Source organism: Cryptotermes secundus, unplaced genomic scaffold (assembly GCF_002891405.2).
Source record: "Cryptotermes secundus unplaced genomic scaffold, Csec_1.0 scaffold1555, whole genome shotgun sequence".
Classification (NCBI taxonomy): Eukaryota; Metazoa; Arthropoda; class Insecta; order Blattodea; family Kalotermitidae; genus Cryptotermes; species Cryptotermes secundus.
Window position 1 is genome coordinate 200,189 of NW_019732400.1, and position 24,249 is coordinate 224,437.

General features: G+C 38.7%; 1 protein-coding gene across 3 annotated transcripts in view; it reads right to left on the bottom strand.

The window, feature by feature from the left end:
* Positions 1-24,207, bottom strand: part of LOC111867719 (coiled-coil domain-containing protein 102A) — a 31,374-nt gene extending 7,167 nt beyond the window's left edge. The window contains exons 1-8 of one of the 3 annotated variants that reach the window (XR_002843385.2): positions 23,960-24,207; positions 23,693-23,850; positions 21,125-21,235; positions 17,726-18,477; positions 13,307-13,589; positions 5,054-5,260; positions 2,722-2,918; positions 932-1,009 (exon numbers count right to left, since the gene is read on the bottom strand). Coding sequence is in view for 2 of the 3 variants with exons in the window: in XM_023857795.2 (XP_023713563.1) it covers positions 932-1,009; positions 2,722-2,918; positions 5,054-5,260; positions 13,307-13,589; positions 17,726-18,477; positions 21,125-21,235; positions 23,693-23,806 (1,742 nt within the window). In the remaining variant the exon portion in view is untranslated. The remainder of the gene's footprint in view (positions 1-931; positions 1,010-2,721; positions 2,919-5,053; positions 5,261-13,306; positions 13,590-17,725; positions 18,478-21,124; positions 21,236-23,692; positions 23,851-23,959) is intronic. The other 2 variants (XM_023857795.2, XM_023857798.2) reach the window with 2 other exon arrangements.
* Positions 24,208-24,249: the final 42 nt, after the last annotated feature.

Below are 24,249 nucleotides of genomic sequence, written 5' to 3' on the forward strand. Positions count from 1 at the left end.
CAATAGGCCATAAGTGGCCGCAGTACAAGGGACTCAGTTGTACCCCACTAGCAATAACCCCCCCCCCCACAATTAATAATTGAGTCTGAAAATGAAAAATACTGCAGAAGTTTCCAGGAGAGAGAAATGTAGTGGGTAACAGTTCTGTAAGTTCAAGTCAGTACATACTTTCTAATATTTTGACTTTCTTTCCCAAAACAGAGCAACACGAACATACAGTGCCAGGCATATTTTTCCTAATTCACTGAAATCATCTGTTTGGATTCTGTGTGTACAATATGATATGAAATGTGTACATGACAGTCTGATGTTTCACAAACAGAAATAATTATGCTATTTTTGCCTATATTGAATTATAGCTTGGAGCCAGAGAAATAATAATTAAAAAATAATCATTGTAAATAAGGGAAAAAGTAAAGGTATCCCTTTAACAGGCTGCGGAGACCAATTGGGTTGTGAGATGTCAAGGCTTCCACACTTTGCAGATAACTGGCTCACACACAGCAATGGTCAACCTTGTTTGCCAGCCACTCTTTAACCCCAGGAAGACTCCTGGTACTCATTTCTGTTAGAGGCTGAGCCGAACCCAGAGCCAGAGCGCAGCTGGAAGGATTAGGTCAATTGAAAAATCCAATGACATTGGGAACTGAACCTGTGACCTTCTGGCTTGTAGCACAGTGCCTCAACCATGCTACTGCATGCCTGGTAAAGTAAGAAACTACTGCTACAAATGTTGTAAGACTTTAGAGTAGACAAAGATATAGCATACCAAAATGTTATGACTAGCAATTAATCATGTCATGCCTCACATAATGACATTGTCAATCCAGTTAATTCATATGCTGTTGCATGTGTTTCACTAGATTAAGCACAGCACTGGTCAGTAGCACTCAACTTCAGCAAAGAGTTAGAGGCTGTTTCTGATTCTTACCTTGTATGAAGATGTTCCACCTGAACTTGCAAGCTTTCAACTTGTTCTTGTAATTCATCATTGGTGCGTTGTAATTTCCTTAAACACATAAAAAAAAAAGTTCACAAGCTATGGCATATAAAGCGAAATGCTGAAAACACCATCTTAACAAAATTTCAAATTAATGAAATTTTCTTTATTCCCCATTTAGTTCTTTATATATTTAACTTTCTTCTTAACCAAATGGAAATTTAATTCCCAGTGAACATATTTTGTGAGAATTAACCTTTTGACGTGGTCATTTAAATTCCGCGGCCGCGGCTCCTGCGGTAATATATTCAGCCGGCCATTTAAATTTTGCTCGAAAATTATTTATTCATCATTGTTCTTAAATTCTATGAGATAGGAACATGAAACTTTCACTAAAATGATCTTAAAAGGTGGTTTTATAACCTTACCTTATAATATGAACCCCCTTTATATCTTCAATGGAAGCATGTTATTTAGTATTTGAGCAGAGAATGGTACGCCTTGAAGGATGAAACTTTCACTAAAATGATCTTAAAAGTTGGTTTTATAACCTTGCCTTATAATATGAGCACCCGGTATCTCGGCTATGTAAGCAGGTGACGCCTTGAAGCATTAGTCTAAACACAGAGCTGGCTCTCGAAACGACCACCAAGGTCAGTACGATAAAATGGCGTCAACTGGAGCGATAATGAGTACTTTTCCCTCCCCCACACACATCCGTATCGTCTCAGGGGGTGACCACAGTGTTCTGCCTTAAATTGTGGCGTATTTCTAAGAAATGGGTGCTATGTACTGTGCGAAAGCAATCGATTTTACGAGAATAACATTTTGGACAACCCTCTTCTAAGAATTCCAATGGAATGTGTTTGTGTGGCCAGCTCAGGGCAATATGATATTATATACAACAGCACACATCACCTCTCTGGTGTTTATTACTTCACAAGCAAAGCAAATACGCCATTGAGTGACGAAACCGCTACAAGAAGCAACACGAATTTGCTGCAAGACAGGCATATGTAACGATGACTTATCTCAGCTAAACTCGTTGGCTTAGTATACTCTGTTCTTGTGACAACAGGCCAGCGAAAAATCCAACAATCTACAGCAAAACCATCAATTATTATGGGCGTTATAACATAGGTGTGCAGCTGGACGAAACATACACGCCGAACCCCCCCAGACGATTTAAATCCCTGACGAAACATACACGACGAACCACGGCAACGGGTTAAAAGGGAAAGTATAACTTAATATACAATAAAGCACAAAGGTGCAGAAAATGCGAAAAGATGGAGAGAGAGACAGAGAAGCAGGATAATGTAAAATGTGTTCATTCACATACCAAGCACACAGCAAGAGAACTACAATTACAATAAATATGAACTCAGTTGCTGCAGATACAAAGAAACTAAATCCTATAAATCAATTTCAATTCACAATATTTTGAATCATCTGATATTAAATTAATAAGGTTTTACTGAAAAGCATATCCTGTGAAAACTTTTTCTGTGAGAATTTCAAGCTCAAACTGCTAATTTATATCGGTAGTAAGCTATGTGTTAATAAAAGTTATTTTGAAGATCAGCTATAGTTTCTATATTACAGGACATAAACTGACCTTCCCAAAATACTTTAGAATTGAAGGCAGAATCTGACATGATGGTGCCATTGGATCCCCCTCCCCCTAGACTCACTGAAGAAATAAACAATACACACTACTTATACTCATATTAAAAACTGAATCCCATTCACATGCTGGAGGAATAGAGACTAATGTAAACCTGATGTTATTGGAAGCACTATCCACTTCATCTTCAGCAACTGCCAATTCTCTTTTCAGCTCTTCCACTCTCCCTCGTAACCGCTTAACCTCAGCTTCATACTGTTCTGCTCTGCGCACAGCATGTGCCAGTTCTGTAGACTTGTCTTGGAGTACCTTCTTCAACTTCCCATGGGAATGCCTCAAATCTGACAGTTCCTACATCAGACAAAAATTATATTGAAATAAATTTAAACCTTCAGCATTTCTACTTATATATACGGGGAAGTCAAATGATAACAGGTCACCACGCATAACTCACATGGTGCGCAAGTTGGTAACACTGGGATTTGCTTACGGTATGAACAACTGGTGGGGACTCGGGAAAGCACAGTGACAACATGCTCTTGCACACTAGTCGTTTGTTAATTGTGGTGGAAGTAAGGTTAGCGCTACGTGTGGCCATCCAACATCAGTAATGGAGGTGGGTAAAGAACAGTGAAGTGTAGTGCGCTTTTTGACTACTGAACGAGTAGGATGATGAGAAATTCATCATCGCATGTCTGTTGTTTACAGCGAACACAGCATGTCATGTTCACATGTGCTGGCGTGGTATAAGAGATTCCGTGAGGGACGTGTCACTGCAAGATGATGCTCGCCCAGGACAGGCTCATCATGTAATCACTCCTGATATTATTGCTGTGTTGGATGGTCATATCCAGGCAAACCGACGGATCATTGTGGAAGAAATTAGTCTTTTGATGGGAATTAGTCACGGTTCCATACACATCACTGTCACAAAACATCTGCTGTACCGCAAAATCTGCGAGCAGTGGGTTCCACATCAACTCACGGAGGAACAGAAGACTCAGAGAATGGCTGCATCACTGGGTCACTTGCAACAATACCATGAGGAAGAGTATGCTTTTCTGTCCTGTACTGAAACTGGGGATGAAACCTGGTGCCTTCATTTTGAACCCAAGAGCAAATGGCAGAGCCAACAGTGGAAACACGTGAATTCTCCCCCACCAAAGAAATCCAAAGCCGTACACACAAGTTCCGGTAAAGTGAAGATGACATTCTGCTTCAACTGCAAGGGCCATCTGCTTGTCGAATTTCTCGAGCATGGGGCCACAATCAGTGCACAGCGCTATGAAGACACTGTGCAGAAACTGAGATGTGCCCTAAAGTCAAAACGCCCTGGAATGCTATCGAACGGCATTATCCTTCTTCATGATAATGCGCGCCCCCACACTGCCAACTCTGTGAGGAATACGCTACAGAGATTTGGTTGGGAAGTGCTTCAACATCCCCCCTACAGCCCAGATCTCCCCCCATGTGATTTTCACATTTTTGGAGACCTGAAGAGAGACATTCATGGACATCGGTTTGCATCGGACGAAGACGTGTGTGGCTGGGTAAAGATGTGGTTCCGTAGACAGCCCACAGGCTTTTTCAAGAATGGGATTGACCGTCTTAAGTGTATTAACAGTTTTTGAGATTACTTTTGAGGTAAGAAATGTTCTTTAATATGTTTTGGCTTCTAACCCATTTTCATTTGACTGCCTCTCATACACACACACACACACACACACGTATACTCGTATGTATACCAAAGAACTAGATGTAGCTACATTTCTCTGGATGCTTGTTTCCTTGCTCTTTAATTATTTCCTCTGATTTGCCTAGGTAACAGAGTTGAGTGGTAGGTAAAGATGAAGCAGTCCCTCTGTTTAAGCACCATGCCATGAAGATAAATGTGGAAGTTGAGGTAAGCTTCCATGGCCTCTTAACCTTAGCACTAGATGGGCAATGGGCAAATTCACACTCCAGCCCAGAAGAAAGGGCCCTCTGTACCAAATGCAAAGGAGGATGGGTAAGCTTCAAAAGAACCAGTCTGGGTGCAGTTGCAAAGGAGAAAATTGGTGTCCTTAGCCAGGAACCAAGCACTAGTCATATGCCCCATAATATGTCTCTTTACCAACTGAACTAACCCAGTTCACTGAATGGTAGATGACTGTAAACAATGCATGAACTGGGAATGATCTGGAAGAAAGTGGTCATCGCCTATTTAAGTTACCATTCCAGAATTGACCTGAACAGACTGATGGAAACTACGAAAGCTGTTACAATAGCCAGCCTTTAGGATGAGGTTTTCACTTCTTGGATCTCCAAAATATGAAGCAGGAATGTCAACAAACTGCAATATTTAGCAGTTTCTTTGGTATTTACTACTTTCCTGCAGTACTAGGTGTGAGAATGCAAATGATGAACAATTTTCAGAAATCACCAGTAATGACACAGTGTAATGCCTACAGGTAACCATGAACCAAATAACATATCAATTTACTAACCTTATTTCTATCAGCAAGATCCTGCTGCAATTGCCGAACATCAGTATCAGTTGTTGATAATGGACGGCCTTTCTTCTCCAGTCTTTCCTGCATGTCCCGGACCTCTGCACGTAATTTTTTGTTGTCTCGTTCCAGTCCTAATTTTTCTGTTTCTAGTCTCTCCCGCTTTCCCCATTCTGCAGCATTCTCTGCCTGCAAGCGCTCCAACTGCATTCACATCATAAACTTTATCATCATTACTACACAGTTACACATGCAAATATGCATTACAACAACTTAAAGTATATGCACACAATTCCACTGGTATGAAATGGGTCATGGTATGTTTGGTTTCATGTCATTATTTGTGGAAAATCTCATGGCAAAAAACTCCATCCAGTGAACTGCTAAAAATGCACGAACAGGCTTTTCTGTGTTTCACTTTACTGGGGGCTGCTACACAGCAAGCACACAAAACACATATCATACTAGTTGTTACTCATCACATATTAGATTTTGAAAACTCCAAACCGTCTCAAAACATGCTTATGAATAAAAACATCTTTGTTCTTACATTCTGCATAGACAAGTACTTAGGCATCCCTGGCTAAAATTACAAGTTCAACAACTTCATTTCTTTTCTTGTGAATCCAGGACATAATATTACACATTTTCTTCTCCTCCATTTTTCAAATAACTATTTGACGGATACATTCCTGTTACCATATTTTGAGATGTCTGTGGATAATTCAACAGCTTCCTTTTTTGTATAAACTTTCATTTCTGTCTCCAAAGTTCAGAAGGTACATTTCATGTGCAACATTTTGAGGCATCTCACGCCATTAAAATTCAAGAATTACTTCTTAACAGAACACTTAGTTTAAAGAAAACATTTTATTATCCATGTCTGTCTCTTAATGAGAGTAAGTTTCTTGGAAACATATTTCTAAGGCATCCTCTGACTAATTTTACAATTTCAACCTACCTGTGTTTCACACAATAGACAAGATGAACAATTTTGTTTTCTTTGACTTATAACTTAGAAATTCCCAGAATTTGAATTGATGGCAATTTACTGGTCACTAAACAAAGGACCTTTACATGTTCAATGAGTATGACACCTTAGTTGTGGTTGTTGTTGTTATTATTATTATTATTATTATCATCATCATCATCATCATCATCATCATCATCATTATCACTATTATTATTGTTGTTGTTGTTTGTTTGTTTATTTGTCAGCATTAATGTGGTTTTCCTCAAGTGCTTGCCTGTAATTTGTCTTTGAATTTATGTTGTGATTGTCCATAATGTAATTACTTGTATCTACACTGTGCTCTCTCTGTAATGGGCCTTGTGGCTGTTGACTCGGCGCATAAATAATAAAGAAATGAACTGAATTATAATTATAACAGAATCTGGCAGAAATACCTAATGGTTTTAAAAAGAGAGCATTAATATAATTTTCATGTTGGATCTTAATTATACAAAACAGAGGCGTTTTCTTTAAATACAGACACATTTAAAAAACTTTTTTCTTATTATTATTCCTATTTCTTGAAAATAAATCAGATGAGCTCTGTCAAACAAGATGAACTACCAAAATGCACAGTAAAGCTTCTCATTACTAGCTGCAACATCTAATACACAAACTTTTCAATCTATTCAAGGATTCACGTTCTAAGATTGTGAAGGGTCTTGTACTCTTAGTCTGAGAAAGTGGTTCCTGTTCCATTCTCACACACACCACTGTCATTTTTACATTAATATTTATGAGGGAGAGGCCATCTCCAAAAATATTATACATAATGGGCACATCACTCAGTAAATATTACACCACAGTTTCTTACTGAAATGTATTAATAAAGAATCTTCATTTGAAGGAGCAGGAGAAGGAGCAGGAGCAGGAGCAGGAGAAGTAGTTAGAGAAAAGCAGGATTTTGAACCATATGAAAGATCATCAGTTCATGCAAGGTTTTGGAGTGATATCATGTTGCAGTTCAGTTTAAAAGCTGTACAGATCCAGGAACTGGCTTGAAACATTTCCAAATTAGTTCAAATTTGTTCTGATAATGTAGTAAATAAGAGAGACTAACTTCAAATGTCGACATAAATGTAATAGGATAAAACTATAATACGATAAGCACACTGCAATGCATAAACAATATGTAAAAGGATTATGGCACAAGAACCTTAATACTGTGACATGTTAGTGACTAGACAAGGGGTTTGCAATGGTAATTGGATTTGCTGGACTCTTATAAATCATAACTACAAGTAATTATAATATTCTCACTAATTCACACAATTAACTAATGACTACAGCACATGCTGAGTCTCACTGTGTTATAGCCTTCACTAGTCATTGCTTGATTAGGTTCCCAAGAATTTAGATTGTTCTACTCTCATGCTTATGTCACTGCCAACAGGCTACCATCACACAATTAACTTACTGTTCTAACTGTGGGTTCTCAATTAACTTCTAACCCGCTGGTGTCCTCATTATATAGCCCCATATCAGACTGCATTCTTCTGTTGTTGTCTATGTATCCATTACTGCAATACTTGTTTCTTTAACTGTTTACCACACAACAGTCAATGTAATCACATCACAATATGAACAGCTATTTGGTTCTATATCGATAATTCTGTTTTTCCTATAAAAGTATAATTTGATTTCTGAACATCCAGGAAACAAGGTGCTTTTGGTTTTGCAGACATACTTTATCAAACTGATACCAAAAATACTGAATACTGTTCCACTCGATGGAAGTTGTTATTCTCTGCATGAAAAAATTTTTCACGACAAAATTAACAGGAGAGTCCTACAGCACTTCCATGAACAATGTGATGCAGCCAAACAGAAACTACAACACCACCAACCATCATCTTTCTTTTCTGCGCAGAAAACACCACTTCCAACAGTTACTCCATTGTTGGCTGCGCCACAGCTCAAGCGGTTAGTCGCTGGCTTCCCACTGCGGCGACCCAGGTTCGATCCCGGGTCTGGTCAAGTGGGATTTGTGGTGGACAAAGTGGTGCTGGGGCAGGTTTCCTTTGAGTACTTCGGTTGCCCCTGCCAAACCCCATTCCAACAATTTCTCCACAGTCACCCTCACCTATCATCTGGGGCTGGTACAATAGGCCAGAACTGGCCGCAGCACAAGGGACTTAGTTCCACCCCACTAGCAATAATAATAATACTCCATTGTTACGTGTTACACAGCTGTTACCTAGCAATGGCTGTTCATCTGCATCCACAGTTCTTGTTTTGAGCAAATATGTCACAATACCATCAAACGAGCAAGAGGAGCTGGGAGTGTTGGGTGAACAGATTTTTGAGCAATACTGCAGCCTCTCCAGATGACTCTGGAGGCTGAGGAAACCAAGCTTGACTTGGACCCTGCACAAAGGTTCCGGAATATGCTGTGCTGGGGTAAAAGTGTGTTAAATTAACAGGTTCAGTCTGTCTACACTTAGAGGTGGTGTAAAGCATTCACATATGGTAAAAAAATGTAGCAGAAAGTAAGTAGTGAGTCTCAAGCTGGTAGAGACAAGACAGTGCAGTGAAATTTAGTGAAATAGTAGTGAATTAAAATCAACTGACATCAAGGCTGCAAACGACAAACTGAAATATCTCTTAAACACAAGATAAACTTTAAAACATAAATGGATTCAACTGGCTGAAAACAGAATCCATTGGCAGACCCTTGTAAACACAGCAATGAAACTTCAGTTTCCATAAAATGGAGGGACTGACTTTATCAGCCCACTGGCCGTTATCGTCTCAAAAATGGCTCTATGAAGTTTGAATATGAAGCATATTCATATGAAGAAGTTCAAAACAAACCATTCTACACAATTCCAAGAATATAAGCGCTAAATGTTACTGCCAGGTCACGTGTGTCAAGAACAGCAGTTTTATATTATCACTTGTCAGTAACACTTCCTGTGCATGAAAGTGTGTATCTCATATCCCTCTAACATACAAGTTAATTTTGAGGGTTAATGGGGTCTGACACATTCTGGTTAATGAGTTACACTGCACACAGATCAAGAAAGGTACTGTGTACACATTACCTGCCGGACCAAGTTTCACTTCCTGAAAAGAAAAAAAGTATCTCACAAATTCTTTTACACATTTATATATTTGTTTACCTGTATATATTTAACCCCTACACTGCTGTCAATCTCTGAAAAACATGGCGTCCTTGCTGTGATCGACAAAACCTGTGTTGCGGCTTTAAGAGTTTCAAATTTCAGGTTTCTCTGCACCAATCTCATTCAAACTTGGTGGGTGCATAGAGTCATCTATTGGGAACGTAATGAAGCATCATTCATTTCAATTGCTGCATTCTTCTGTCCTCTAGCTTAAGAAATTAAAAGGCTGCATCTGCACAGCGAGGCACGCGCTCCGTGGTCATGTGGCACGGGTATTTTACAGGGCTAGTAAAAGTGGCTTTGTATAGTTTACGTTGTTTTCTGTCCGATGAAGAACTTTTGGTTGCCGTAAATACTGTAGTATCAGAGGATGAATATTTAGAAACTGGTGATTTTGAGAGTGAATATCATCCTAGTGATAATGAAGACAGTGATAGTGCAGTAATTGATCAAGCAGCTCCACAACCTTCGAGAAAAAGAAATTGCCCCAATCCACCATTGCTTCAGTGGCATAGTGGCGCATTCAATCCAATAATTCACGTATTTGATGAGAGTGTTTCGGGAATTTCTACAAAAAAATTCAAGATGAACCAACTGTTTTGGATATTTTTCTCGAGAAATTATGCAGGAAACAGCATTGCAAACTAACAAATATTAACCATTTGTGACAGACAAAATTCCAACATCGGCAGGTTCAAGGCTACAAAAATGGAGAAATATGACAATAAAAGAATTACACGTTTTTCCCTCCATTACAATGCTTATGATTAGGATGAAAAATTATCAATATTAGACTATTGGTCTACTGATCCCCTATTTGCCATCCCCCAATTTTCTGATTTTATGGCTAGGGACAGATATTCGTTATTATTGAGACTGTTACATTTCAGTGATAACAAGAATCAGCCTAAAGGTGATTTTCTATACAAAATAAAACCCATCATCGACCATCTCAAAACAAAATTCAATCAAGTTTTTATTCCATTTCAAAGTCTCTGCTCTGACGAAAGTCTGACACTCTTTAAGGGTCGACTTTCATTCATACAGTACATTCCATCTAAAAGACAGATTTGGAATAAGGACCTTCATAATTCGTGACTGTGAAGCAGGATATGTATTAGATTTTATTGTGTACACAGGGGCAACTACAGAAATAGTACCTGATCATGAATTTGGAGTATCAGGTGCTGTTGTAATGACACTTATGGAGAAATATTTACAGAAAGGTCATACACTGCGGATATATAACTGGTACTCGAGTCCACAATTGTATGAGCATCTCGACACCAACAAGACAAACAGAAAAGGAATGCCTAAATTTTCAGAAACAAAATTAGATATATGTGGGGCAATCCAAAAGTTACCGAAATTTGAATTTTGCGTGCGAATGGTTATGAGTATATTGAAATACCGTTAGGTGTCTCCTCACACATCCTTCTTGAATCAGTGTGGAAAGCGGCGTCAAGTTGAGTGGTTGGGTTTATTGTTGGTGAACATATTTCCATTGTTGTGTTTCCGGTTTTGCGATGGCTGACCTGAGAGAGCAGTGTCTATATAAAGTTTTGTTTCAAATTTGGGAAAACCGCTCCAGAAATGCACCAAATGTTGAAGCAAGCTTTTGGTGAAAACAGTTTAGGCCAGACACAAACTTACAACTAGTATAAACAATGGCCAAACATTGACTGATGATGACGATCGTTCGGGACAGCCGTCAACAGGAAAACACCAGAAAATGTTGCGAAAGTTAGGGATCTGATTCTGCAAGATCGTAGACTGACCATCCAAGACCTCTGTTAACACCTTGGGACTAATTTATGGTACATGTCAACGAATTTTGTCGGAGGAAGTGAACATGAGGAGGATTGCGGCGAAGTTTGTGCCACGACTGCTGCAAAATGAACAGAAGCAGCATTGCTTGGAAGTCTGCAGGGAACTTCAGCAACAGCTTCAAGAGGATCCAAACTTTCTTTCGAAGGTTGTCACTGGTGATGAAAGTTGGGTTTATGGCTATGACCATGAAAGCAAGCAGCAATCATCAGAATGGAAGAGCCCTTCTTCACCTCAGCCACAAAAAGCTCAACAAGTCAAGAGCAACATTAAGTCCATGTTGATCTGTTTTTTTATACTGACGGAATTGTTCATAAGAAGTTCGTCCCTCTTGGTCAGACAGTCAATAAAGAGTTCTATTGCGATGTTCTAAAGTGTTTGAGGGAGAACATGAGGAGAAAACATCTAGAGAAGTGGCGCACGAATGACTGGGTACTCCACCATGACAATGCATGACCGCATACGGCTTACATTGTGCAGGAATTTTTGGCTAAAAACAAGATGGCAGTTGTTCCCCACCCACCGTACTCGCCAGACTTAGCTCCATGCGACTTCTTTCTCTTCTCCAAGATGAAAATCAAGTTGAAGGGGTGAAGATTTGATATGGTTGAGGAAATTAGAGTGGAAACGCAGACAGTACTAAACACCCTAAGAAAGAAAGACTTCCAGGATGCATTTGAAAAGTGGCAGAAACGCTGGGATTGGTGTATGTGCTCCCAAGGGGACTACTCTGAAGGTGATGGTGCAGAATAAGATCTAGGCAAGATGTAATAGTTGTTATTAATATATTTTGGGAACTTTTGGATTGCACCATGTAGAAAAAACACATTCAAGATCAACTGATAAGATGATTGCTGTCAGATGGATGGACCACAGGGAAATTTGCATGCTGACTACACTACACTCAGATACCATGAGACAGACAGGGAAACAGAATACACACATAAAACAACAAACAGAGAAACCACACTGTGTCATTGACTATAACAAGAACATGGGAGCAGTTGACAGGACAGTCATGATGATCACCTCTATCGAATGTGTAAGAAAATCGCTGAAATGGTATAGAAAATTTTTTCTGCACCTCTTGAACATCACTGTCTTCAATTCACATGCATTTTTCAATGTAAAAACCGGCAAGAACATATCTCTAGCAGATTTCCAGCTTCAACTCATCGGACAGATCATCCAAAACTACCATCTCCCTAAACAAACAAGTAAAAGAGGACGTCCTTCAGATGGTGACCAACCACTCAGGCTTACAGAATGACATTTTGCATCTCCTGCACCACCAACACCAAAGAAAAAGTATCCTAACAAGCACTGTCATGTGTGTTCAAACACAGCAACTGGAGAGAGAAGAAGACATGAGAGCTGGTACATGTGTGGCAAATGCAATGTGGGCCTCTGTGTACACCCCTGCTTTGAAAAATATCATATATTAAAAATTTTTTTAATGTTCATAGTGGAATGTGTAAATATTGTAATGAAACTACTACTGACAGTATTTACAGTTTTTATGTGCATATTACATTATTTTGGACAGGCCTGATTTTGGTTTAAACTCTATAATAGTTTTAAATAAAGTTGTGGACTTTGGTCAACACATGACATAATGTGACTGTGATATAAATACAGTGATTCTAGGATAGTGAATTATGTACTTTTTTGGCCATCCTGGACAACACTGATTTAAATGGACTTTTCCCCTGTGAAAAATACTGAATAATTCAACATTTTTGCAACTTCTGCTGCCTGTTCCCTGTCTGAGGTAAGATTAGTTACATTTTATCACACATTTTCATACTTTGCACTTAAATTATTTATAAAAGATTTATTCAAAAATAATTCAGCACAGAGGGTACTGAGAGTTACTTAACATACTAGCAGTGAAAGAGTTAATGACACTGTAAGCCAGACAACATAGCACTGAATGACTGGATGACAGTGAGCAATGAACTCAAACTGAACACCTCCCAAATATGAGCAGATACATTACTGCCCATACAAACTTGCTCAGTGGGTTTACTTTCATTGTTAGGGATGTCTGGGATGTAGATACCAGTGACTGGCAAAACTGTGAAAAACAATTGTAACCAATTACAAATTCAAAACAGAAATATTACAATGGGCCTCACCTTCACTTGTGAGCTTTGAAACACATCCAAATTTCATGTCAACATAAAATAAACCAATCCGCCAAAACAGAAGAAATAAAGCATGATTCATTTATATATATAGAAGCACAGTGAAGGATGTTGCTAGCCATCAGAGAAACAGACGCACCCACTGCCGACCCAACGTGATTGGACCAGAGGTATGCTCAGCAGAAGTGTTGCCCACCTCGGTGCGCAGATCAGCAAGTCGTCTGTCCATGCCTTCACGAGAGGTAGCCTCATCCTGCAGATCCAACTGAATGAGCCGCACTTGATCCTGATGCTGGTCCTGCAGCAACAGCAACTCCCGAACCACCTCCTGTTTCGAAGCCCGCAGATCTTCACATCGGTCCTTCAGCTCCTGGACCTCTACTTGCATCTTCTCTAGACCACGGTGAAGCAAGATCTTTTCACTGGCAGGAGAGACAAACAAAGCAGTTTCAGCTCACTAAGTATCACTCATTCATTCTTTCATTCATTCATCAATGGCTCTACAGCCCTTTCTTGGGCCCTGGCCTCTTCTTCAGTTTTGTAATCCTTTTACACAGATAGCAGGACTCCTTGGACGAGTGATTAGCCCATCACAAGACCTCTACCTGCACACAGGAAAACACAAACATTCATGCCTTGAGAGGGATCTGACCCCATGATCCCAGCATTCGAGCAAGCAAAGACAATTCATGCCTTAGACCACTCAGCCACTGTTATCAGCTAATTGAGTATCATTCTCAATAACTGTAACTTAACAGGTTTAAATAAATATTTAATTTATGATATTTTAATGTACAATAATTTAATAATTAATATGGCATAATATTACATGTATGTGATATCTAAAAGAGCTCTTCGTATGAATCTAGCATTCAAATTTCCTCTAGATTAGTATGCTGAAAGGTATCTGACAAGGGCACACCAAAAGCTATCTACAACAATTTCAGAAATAAGGTATTTATTATTAAAGACTTTAGGTCTTCTGAATAGAAGAGAGCCAAACCAGCTCTAATTATTTTCTTGCATGACACTGTACCCCCTGTCTTTTAAAAGAAAAAAATCATGATTGTGTGATTTACCTTAGTTCATTTAGCAACATTTTCTGAAAGGCAGATGGTTACAACTACATAAGATGATAGAATAATACTGTGGCCTATTTCAAACCATAGTACCTTGCATACAGCACCTACAGAAACTGAGGAAAATAATGAAAACTGTCAGTTACAACAGCCACCTAAAGTTCCAAACTGGTACCTCCCAAACACAAGTCTAGAGTATTGTAGTTACAAGTTAGGTAACAAAATTATAAGAGAGCAGTTATACAGTTATATATATCCCACACATAAACTAGGGCTATTCAGAACATACCCTCTGATGAGCTGATAACAAAACAAGCAAAGAGAAAATAAAATTTTGTTATATACAAAAAATACATACAAGCTTAAGCTACTTAACAATGTAGTCACCGCCTGACAAGAGGCACTCGTGTGTCTGTGTCAAAGAAGTCTGCCACCTGTGAGCTAAGCCACATTTCGAAACCTTCGATTAACTGCTTGTTAGTGAAGCCCTGTAATCCCAACCAATTCCTCAGGTAGGTAAACAGATGGCAATTGCTCAGAGTGAGATTAAGACTATAAGCAGGGTGGTCAAACAGTTTCCAGTTGAAACTCTCCAGAAATGCTCGAGGATGAGCAGCTGTATGTGGATGTGTATCATCATGGAGGAGCACATCAGATGTCAGCTTTCCATGCGTTTTGTTCTGAATGGTCCTATGAAATTTTTTTTAGAGTTTTGTAATAAACTTCTGATGTTACTGTGGTCCCTTGCTGCATGAATTCTGCCATCAGCACTCCTTTCCTTTCTCATAAAGCAGATGCCATCAGCTTTTGGCCAAGCAGATGTTTGTTTAAACTTCTTTGGCTTGATAGTAGAGTGAATTTACCGACTACACAACACATTTTTTATTATCACTACATGTTTCGACCTTAAGAGGTCATCTTCAGGTGTATGAACATGGCTGTATAATTACACGCGGTCACATTCACTTTTCACTCATTCGACCCTGTATCTTATCCAGACTTACGCTCACTAATATATCGAGTTATTTTTATAAAACACAGTTTAAAATTATTATTTTAATTTAATTGTTAAAAGTTCGTGAATCCAAGTTCAATTCATGTCACTGGTTACATTTTCACTTTTTTTACAGTCTCATTTTACTTATGCTCACTACTGTATCTAGTTTAATTATTATTATTGTTAAAAGTTCATGAATTAAAGTTCAACTTATGTTATTGGTTGCACTTTCACCTCACAAACAAGTGAAAGTGCAACCAATAACATAAGTTGAACTTTTAACAATAATAATAATAATTAAACTAGTTAAAGAGAACTAGATACAGTAGTGAGTGTAAGTAAAATGAGACTGTAAAAGAAGTGAAAATGTAATCAGTGACATGAATTGAACTTCGATTCATGAACTTTTAACTTTTAACAATTAAATTAGAATAATAATTTTAACCTGTTTTATAAAAAGAACTCGATATATTAGTGAGCGTAAGTCTGGATAAGATACAGAGTCGAATGAGTGAAAAGTGAATGTGACCGCGTGTAATTATACAGCCATGTTCATACACCTGAAGATGACCTCTTAAGGTCGAAACATGTAGTGATAATAAAAAATGTGTTGTGTAGTCGGTGAATGCACTCTACTATTGATTAAACACACAACAGGATGCAAGAAACGATTAAAATTCTTCGGCTTGTTTGGTGAATGTGTGCGCATCCTCTACTTCGACTGCTCTTTGGTTTCAACATTTACAAATGAAACCCAGTTATCACCGCCTGTTTACTAACATGATGTGACTATGAAATTCATCATCATCACTGTGGTATCCCTCTAAAAATTCAAAGACAAAAAGCCATTTTTAGCGCTTTGTGAGCAGCCATGAGCATACTGCACAAAACTTGAGACAGCCCAGCCTAACTGTGATAATTGCATAGAGAACAGTGAGTGAGTTTTGTGGAAATTCACATGAAAGTTCTGAAGTTGAGAAGTTCCATCCTTCACAAATTTTTTGGTCAACACTATGAAGAAGATTAGCACTCAATACAGATGGCTGACCAGTTAACTCTTTATCATGAACATTTGTTGGCCCATCTTTGAACATTCTACACCACTGTCTTACAGTTCCTTCACTCATTACACTTTGGCGATAAACCACATGTAATTCACAATGGACTTCCACAGCACTCATGTTTTTAGCATGAAGAAAGTGGATAACAGTGCAAATTTCACAGATGGCAGGATTATCATTCACAGATGGCAGGATTATCAATCATAGGACACATCAAAACCCACTCTGTTGAGGCAAGTATAGACACTGAGTGACTAGTTATGTGATGGTTTACAAGGCAGTGGGTCATGTGACACTACCTCGCATGAGCGAACTCTCCCCCAGTCCTACATTAGTTGCCTAAAATAAAGGGAGGTTATTTTCCAAATGGCCCTCATATGTAATCCGAATTCAAAAAATATTTGTTTCTTTACAAATATCAGTTTTAGCTGTATTTGTTGTAGTTCTGCAGTCTGTATTTACAGAAATTAATATTTATCCCACATCTTTAAAATGGCATATTTATGGTCAGGTTTTTAAATTTTCATATGGACATCCATAATGTGAGGATGCACTGTGTATGTTCATGCCTCATCTTCAGAATGCAGGGAAAAATCACAACATAAATGCAGCTACTAAACCCTTAAAAAATGTGGCAAAGTTAAAATATTTGGGAATGACATTAACAAAACAAAACTGCATTCTTAAGAAAATTAAGAGCACATTAAAGTCAGTACATGCCTTCTACCAATACATTCAAAACTGTTTATCTTCCCATCTGCTATCTAGAAACAAAAAGATTAAAATATACAAAACTATAATTTTGCCTATCATTTCATATGGGTGTGAAATGTAGTCTCTCAAATAAGGTAGGAACTTAGACTGAGGGTACTTGAGAATACGCGCAACTAAGAGGAAGGAGTGAAAGGAGGCTGGAGAAAACTCTGTAACAAGGATCTTCATTATCTGCAGTTTTCACTAAACATGATTAGGATGACTTGATCACAAAATATGAGATAGGCAGACAATGTGGCACACATGGAAGAAGTGAGAAATGCATTCAAAATTTGATCAGAAAACCTGATGTGAAAAGACCACTTGGGAGACCAAGGAACAAACAGCAAGATATTATTAAAATGGATCTTAAAGAACTGGAGTAGGAGGGTGTGGACTGGATTCATTTGGCTCAGGATACAGACCACTAGCAGACTCTGTGAACACACTAATAAAGCTCAGACTTTGAAAAAGGTGGGAAATTTCTTGAGCAACTAGGAGAATATCTGAGCCTCAAGAAACACTCAGCTCCATATAGTTTGATAACCAGATAACTGCTGAGTTCATACTTCTGGAAATGAGGAAACAAATTAGTGGACCTTATTGAAATAGATCAAATTTATTAATAATGATGACAGACAGAAAGAAAGAAAACCCACTTCACTTACTCTCTTTCAGCCTGAACTGTCTTTGACGCTTCATCCAGTCTAAGCTGCAACATTGACAGCTTTTGGAGAAGATGTTCCTTATCGGGGGAGGGAAGATCACTATCTGCCTGTTGAGAAAATTGTCTATTCATAGGCAATGTGTCATCATTTGTTTTACACTGAAAACCAAGTGTTATTTCAGTCTTATTTAGATTCTGCGTTAATTCACTGCTAACATCCAAACCAAGATCACTTCTACTCACATGATCCAGTCCATCAACATCTCTGTCCACTGCATTTTCTTTGGCAGCAACATACATTTCTACAGCATGCCTTGGGACAGCCCCTTGCAGAATATACTCCTCAATACAAGAGTCCTTGTCTATCACTAATGGGTCACCATGTTCCCGTTCTGGCCTAGATTGCAAAGATTCATTTAAATCAAAAAGGTCAGCACTAAGAGAATTAGCTGCTAGTTCAGTTACATTCTGCAAGCTGGAGGACCCAACTGCACTCCCTATATCAACAGTTTTTGAAGAGACATCATGTTCTGGATCTTCACTTTCCAAAGCTTCCAGCAGTTCATGATCCCACTGTCCTGCATGTTTCAACAATAACAAGTGGATCCTTTCCATTTCCTTCTTTAACTGATCATTCTGGGCTTCCACCTCCAGTTTCTCCCGTTTCACAGCATTTATTTCTTTAAAGGCTGATTCAAGTTTGGTACGCAGCATCTTGGATTCTTCACGGGCTTTATTTCTCTCATTTCGTACCTGAAATATAATACAGAAACTATGTATTACACATGCTACAATATAAACACAGTGAAGACACTTTCAGAAACTGCTTCCTTCAGCCATCTGATTACTCATATTATGCAATGAATTATCTCAGTACATAACACACGCATTAAAAAATAAAGTGAAATACGCACAATACCATCATGAAACAACAATGCACAAAACCAAGTCATACAAATAAGGCTACTTCATAAACTTTCTCTAGTCGAGATCTACCTTCAGAATTAAACGTCACAGCAGACACCACAACAGTCTGGCCATGCCTGTCATGAAGAACTACATTCTACATTCTGATGAACCTGCATATATCCATAAACAGACACCCTCCAGGTTTCACAAGACCTGACTTACACAAATCCAACTTCATGTAAAAATCTCCCAAAATAAATTTAAACTGTTCACGTAAATTTATCTTAGCAAGCAAGTGGACTACTTCATGGTGGAATATGAATGGGTACATACTGCAGTACTTTTACTACCTCTAGAATATCATTCAAGTACATAATATAACAAATACAAAGGTTATTTGGAAAGTAAAGATACAAAGTCCAAAAAATATTTGTAAAACATTTTTCTTGTGGCAATTTTACAACACACCTTTATTTACTTTTCAACACAAGTCACTATGGATTTCAATGCACTTAGTAAGCCTGGGAACGAGTTTCTTATTCCAGCATCGTACAAATCTCCTGCCTGCTCTCTTAGCCATGTCATCACAGCATCTTGAACCTCATCATCGTTCGAAAAAGTCTTTCCAGCCAGACTTTCCTTCAGTTCAGAAAAGAAGTGATAGTCTCTTGATGTAAAGACTGGGCTGTGTGGTGGATGGGCAAATACAGTATGCACCAAATATGCAGTACTGAAATTTGTGCATCTCAAACGCACATGTCCATCTGTCAATGGGGCATAGCTCCAACTGCACGTGTTCCCAGTAGTGAAAAGAAAGTTGTGTTGTGCAGATGTTGTTGGAAATGGGTCTCTCGACAGAGGAAAAAGTATTCATAGTTGAGTATTATTTCTGCTCATACGGAAGTGGTCGTGAAGGAGGACCAAGTTTGAAAAAGGTGACAGAACAATCCCAAGAGAGATTTAATAAGACGGCACCAAGAAACACAGTTATGGTGTCTATTGTTACGAAACTTTGCTATTCTGGTAGTGTACTGCGTCAACGGAAGGGGAAGTCTGGTCAACCAGTAACTGTTTCGACAAAAGGCTGTGCCATAGCTCAAGCGGCTAATCGCTGGCTTCCCACCGTGGCGGCCCGGGTTCGATCCTGGGTCTGGTCAAGTGGGATTTGTGGTGGACAAAGTGGCACTGGGGCAGGTTTTCTCAGAGTACTTCGGTTTTCCCTGCCAATCTTCATTCCACCAAAAAGGAGAGTAACCTATTATGCATCAACTTTTCCAAGATATTCAAGAAAGCACACAAAAGGGATACTGGTCTATAATTTTTCATATCCTTCTTGTCTCCCTGCACGGTATGAGCAGTGTGCGGTCGGGCATTATTGTGCAGTAGAGAGACTTTTTGTGTCAGCATTCCTCTCCACTTGTTTTGAATCAAATTACTACACAAACCTCATATTTGGCAGGATTTTGAATCAACATGGCCATTTTAAACACACACTGCTGTGACTCTTGCCAGTGAACTCTGCCCTGTCATACGGTTCCTATCTCAGATGGCAGCACTACCATTTTTGAAAAAAAAATCCCTTGCATTTTTACTGGACTTTTATCTGTACTTTCCAAATATCCCTCATACATATACTTCTAGTAATTTCTGATATACATAAAATTTCACTTATGTTAAGAGTTTCCAAAATCAAATCCTTATATTAGCATAAATGTCCATGATTTATGCTGACCGTCTTAAAGTGAATGCAGTAGTTTGACGTGCATAGAGACACACCTGAAGATGGCACATTAGTGCTGAAACATGTAGTGTAAAAGTGAAGAGTAAGGTGAAAAAATGTATGCACTGTAAGATGGTTAGCATAAATCATGGACATGAATCAGTGCAACAGGACGCTAAAATATAACATCAGCATAAATGTACCTGTGAATACTCTAGTGTCTAGGTCAAGAATGGTGGAACTATACCTCCATTCCTCAAAAGGTCTTCATGGTATGTTTTACATTATATATAATTCTCATAAGTATCACAATAACCGCATTTACACCCACCATTCACGTAGCCAGGATAGTGTAGTCAGTATCGCGACTGGCTACAGGCTGGATGACCGAGGGGTTGAGTTTGAGTCCCAATAGGGTCAAGAATTTTCTCTTCTCCATGTTGTCCAGATGTTTTGTTATACTTCACTTAAGTTTCACACTTTCTTACAAATCAAATTAAATTTCAACATTTCTGAAGATTTTAGTACAATCACGCTAAAAGGTTAAGCAAATATACAAAGTCTTGTGATTTATCTGAAGCCCATAAACCACATACTGAACTTATTGGCCACATATTCATGTAATTAATTCATGAATTAACCTGGGTAAGTTTCAGGTGTGGGACTTAAAAAAACAAAACAGATTAATATTTTTACATAACTATACCTCAGGCTGGACAAAAGGATACTGTGAGCTGTGTTACCCATGTGTGATATAAGTCTGTACATTACCTTGCTCCACTTTTCTCTCCAATTGGCTGTGCAATCAGACCACCAACGCATAGTTTTCTCCATCTGTGTTGCCCGAGCTCTTGCCTCTTCCAGTTCTCTTTGGCGTAATGCCTGAAACAATTTCCAATTTCACCTTAACAAAAAAACATCCACATTTCTGAGAAGTTTCAATTTAATTTATGGTAAATACTACAAAACAATAAATAAATTTCAGTTCTCCTCCTCCATTTGAACATGCTGGAAGTGAATTCTGCAATCTTAAATAATGATTTAAGAAACTTATTCCTTATTTAATTAGTGGAAATAAAATATTTCATAACACAACACACACAGGTCATTTCAGGTTTTATGTGAAGTTATTTCACCTATAAACTATGAAGCTAATTATGTCATGTTCCTTGAGAAAACAAGTTTTATAATGCCAATATCTGAAAATAGGGACATACCAGGCCTTCCTTATACAGTCAAGATAATCTTCACCAGCTGTTACCCATCATACAATATGCTTCTTATTTCTCATTATCCTGATACACTAAAATGTAAGCTGACAAAATGGACACCTTCCCCATAAATTCTGAACAGAAAGAAATTATATTCATTCAATGATGTCATTATGTCATTCACTGAACAAGGAAATCAAAACATAAAAAAAAAAAACATATGGCAGGAATGTGAGACATCAGGTTGGTACAGTGGTGACTATGAAGAATCTGGGATGTTCAGCTATGTAGTCTGGTAAAGGTTCAATGACGTTTTGGAGGAACGTACAGCCTACATCTCAGGGCTGAAGATAAATCAAGCAATGCAAGCAGTAACCAGCATACACAATGAAGACTATATGGCCATGTGACCCAAACTGATCACAACCTACTTAATTTCATCTTCTACCCTACAGCAAAAGTCTATCAAGACATCAATCTGATACAGGCCCATGAACACCTAAAAAAACATTACCCTTTTCCTCCAGGAGTTGTGATATAACATCATGAACATGAAGCAAATTACACCCAAATAACCGTCACGTGATGGACAAAAAACCAAACCCCCAGCCCCTTCTTCCTAATGATGCTGCTAGAAGTTATAATTTTCATCCTCATGAACCTTACCAAAACTGACATAAAGGTATAAGCTTACAAGGCCCAAACTGGTGTAACACAGTCCACAACTGCCAATGTTTTGGCCACATGTGAATTCACTGTAAGTGCCCTCCCCCCAAATGTCTGGTGAGAGAGTGGCCAACCCCAACAAAAACACTCAGAAAAGGACAACAATGCCTGCATACAGAAGTGCTGCAACTATAAGATGTAGCATCCCAGCAGCTACAGAGCATGTTACTGCTTCAAGAAAGGGTAGAAATGAGCATGCAGTGGCCTACTGCCCCTCAGCTATCCCCTGTTTGGGGCTTCACTTCAAAATTGCAGCACCAGAGAAGTCCTACACAGAAGCTGTTACCAGCCTCAGGCCTGAGGTTACCATTACCAGCAACAAGATGAACAAACTAACAATCACCCAACAAATGCAGCACTGTTCTGGTCATGGTTACAAGTAATAGAAGTGCAGCAGATCATTTTTTCAATCCTGTTGTTTGCTTAAAAGAACAGGAATCTTTGTATTACTAATTACGATAGATATAATGTACAGACCAGACACTGTGAAAATTTATATTTTCCTACTTCCTCTCTATCATTGTTATCAACATGGTGTTTACTAGACCGGTATTCAAATTTTTAATAAGTTACCACTTGAATTAAAAGAGCTGGTACAGATGCCTAAAACTTTTAAGAATTCCTTAAGAAGATATCTGGTGTTGCACTGTTTTTACAAACTGGAGAAATTTTATTGTGTGAATGGTTAATACGGTCTTCTTTTGCATTCAGTTTTTTGTAATCATATTTATTTATGTTCTACGTCTGTGTTATGTATATTTTACATTATGTTGCCTGGACTTGTTCCAGTGATTAATCGGAACATTTGTTCTGATATGTGACTCATTCTATATCCAATGGTTTGCAAATATACTTCTCAACTTGTATCTGGATCTGCTTGAATTTGAAATAAATGAACATGAACATAACGAATCTAATGTCAACAGAGAAAGTCAATCACCAATTTACTTTCAACATGAGAAAATAGGGGCCAACGTTAATTGTACATGCAGCACACTTCACATTTTTGTATGCTTCTGACCCCTTACCACCTATGAATAGGTACCAAAGTGAGAAAAATTGCAAGCAGTTTGAGGTACACAAAAAATCTGGGCAAGATACCGCCAACTGCAATGTGGCCAGGTCGAGTGTTAAGCTTACTTCTGTAGGAGGCAGGTTCCTCTGAAGCAATGGTACCAATCTACCAAACTTCACGGTGTCACATCCCTGTATTCATAATACTTCAAGATAGGGTGACAGGGCAGAAGGGGTGAAAGTTATATAGTAATAATAGGAAGGTGATTGCAGATACCAGAGTTTGACTAACTCATGTATTTTTCAAGCTAAATAAATGCTTCCTTCTCCTCTTCTCAATGACAATATATTGGCCACATGCCATTATCGACAAGAAAATGATCATTACCTCCTTTGCCTCCCATTCTGCGTCAGCGTATCTACTGGAAGAGATGGAAGAAGTATCGTGTTCGTTCCGTCCATGCCTACGTGAAGATGTACCGCTAGAAGTACCTTGCGCCATTCTGGTCCAGAATATCTGGAACAGCTTTGTGCAGGATCTACTCCCTAAGTACGCAAAAAAAATACCACCACAACGAATTAAATTCAATCAAAAGAAAATTAAACACAAAACTTTCCAGACCCTACCACTGTTCCACCACTTACTATTACGTACAATTTAGCTACAAATGTAGCAACCTTTCGCAACCAACACAACCATTTCTTCTTCGTCCATCTTTTTGACTTTTTAACCACGAATGCCAAGGATCCAAAGCATCCCAAGGACGCCACGGACTGTGGACCGTGGAGGAGGTTGAGGACGTTGAGGACTATACGACGTATTCCACGGATCAATAACTGAGAGACATACTGCTAGGGACAGCGGGTTAGTAAGTTTTGCCATGTGAAGAACCTGACTTGCAGGTGTCGCCACCTGCTTTGCACGTATGTCCGCATATGGGATTC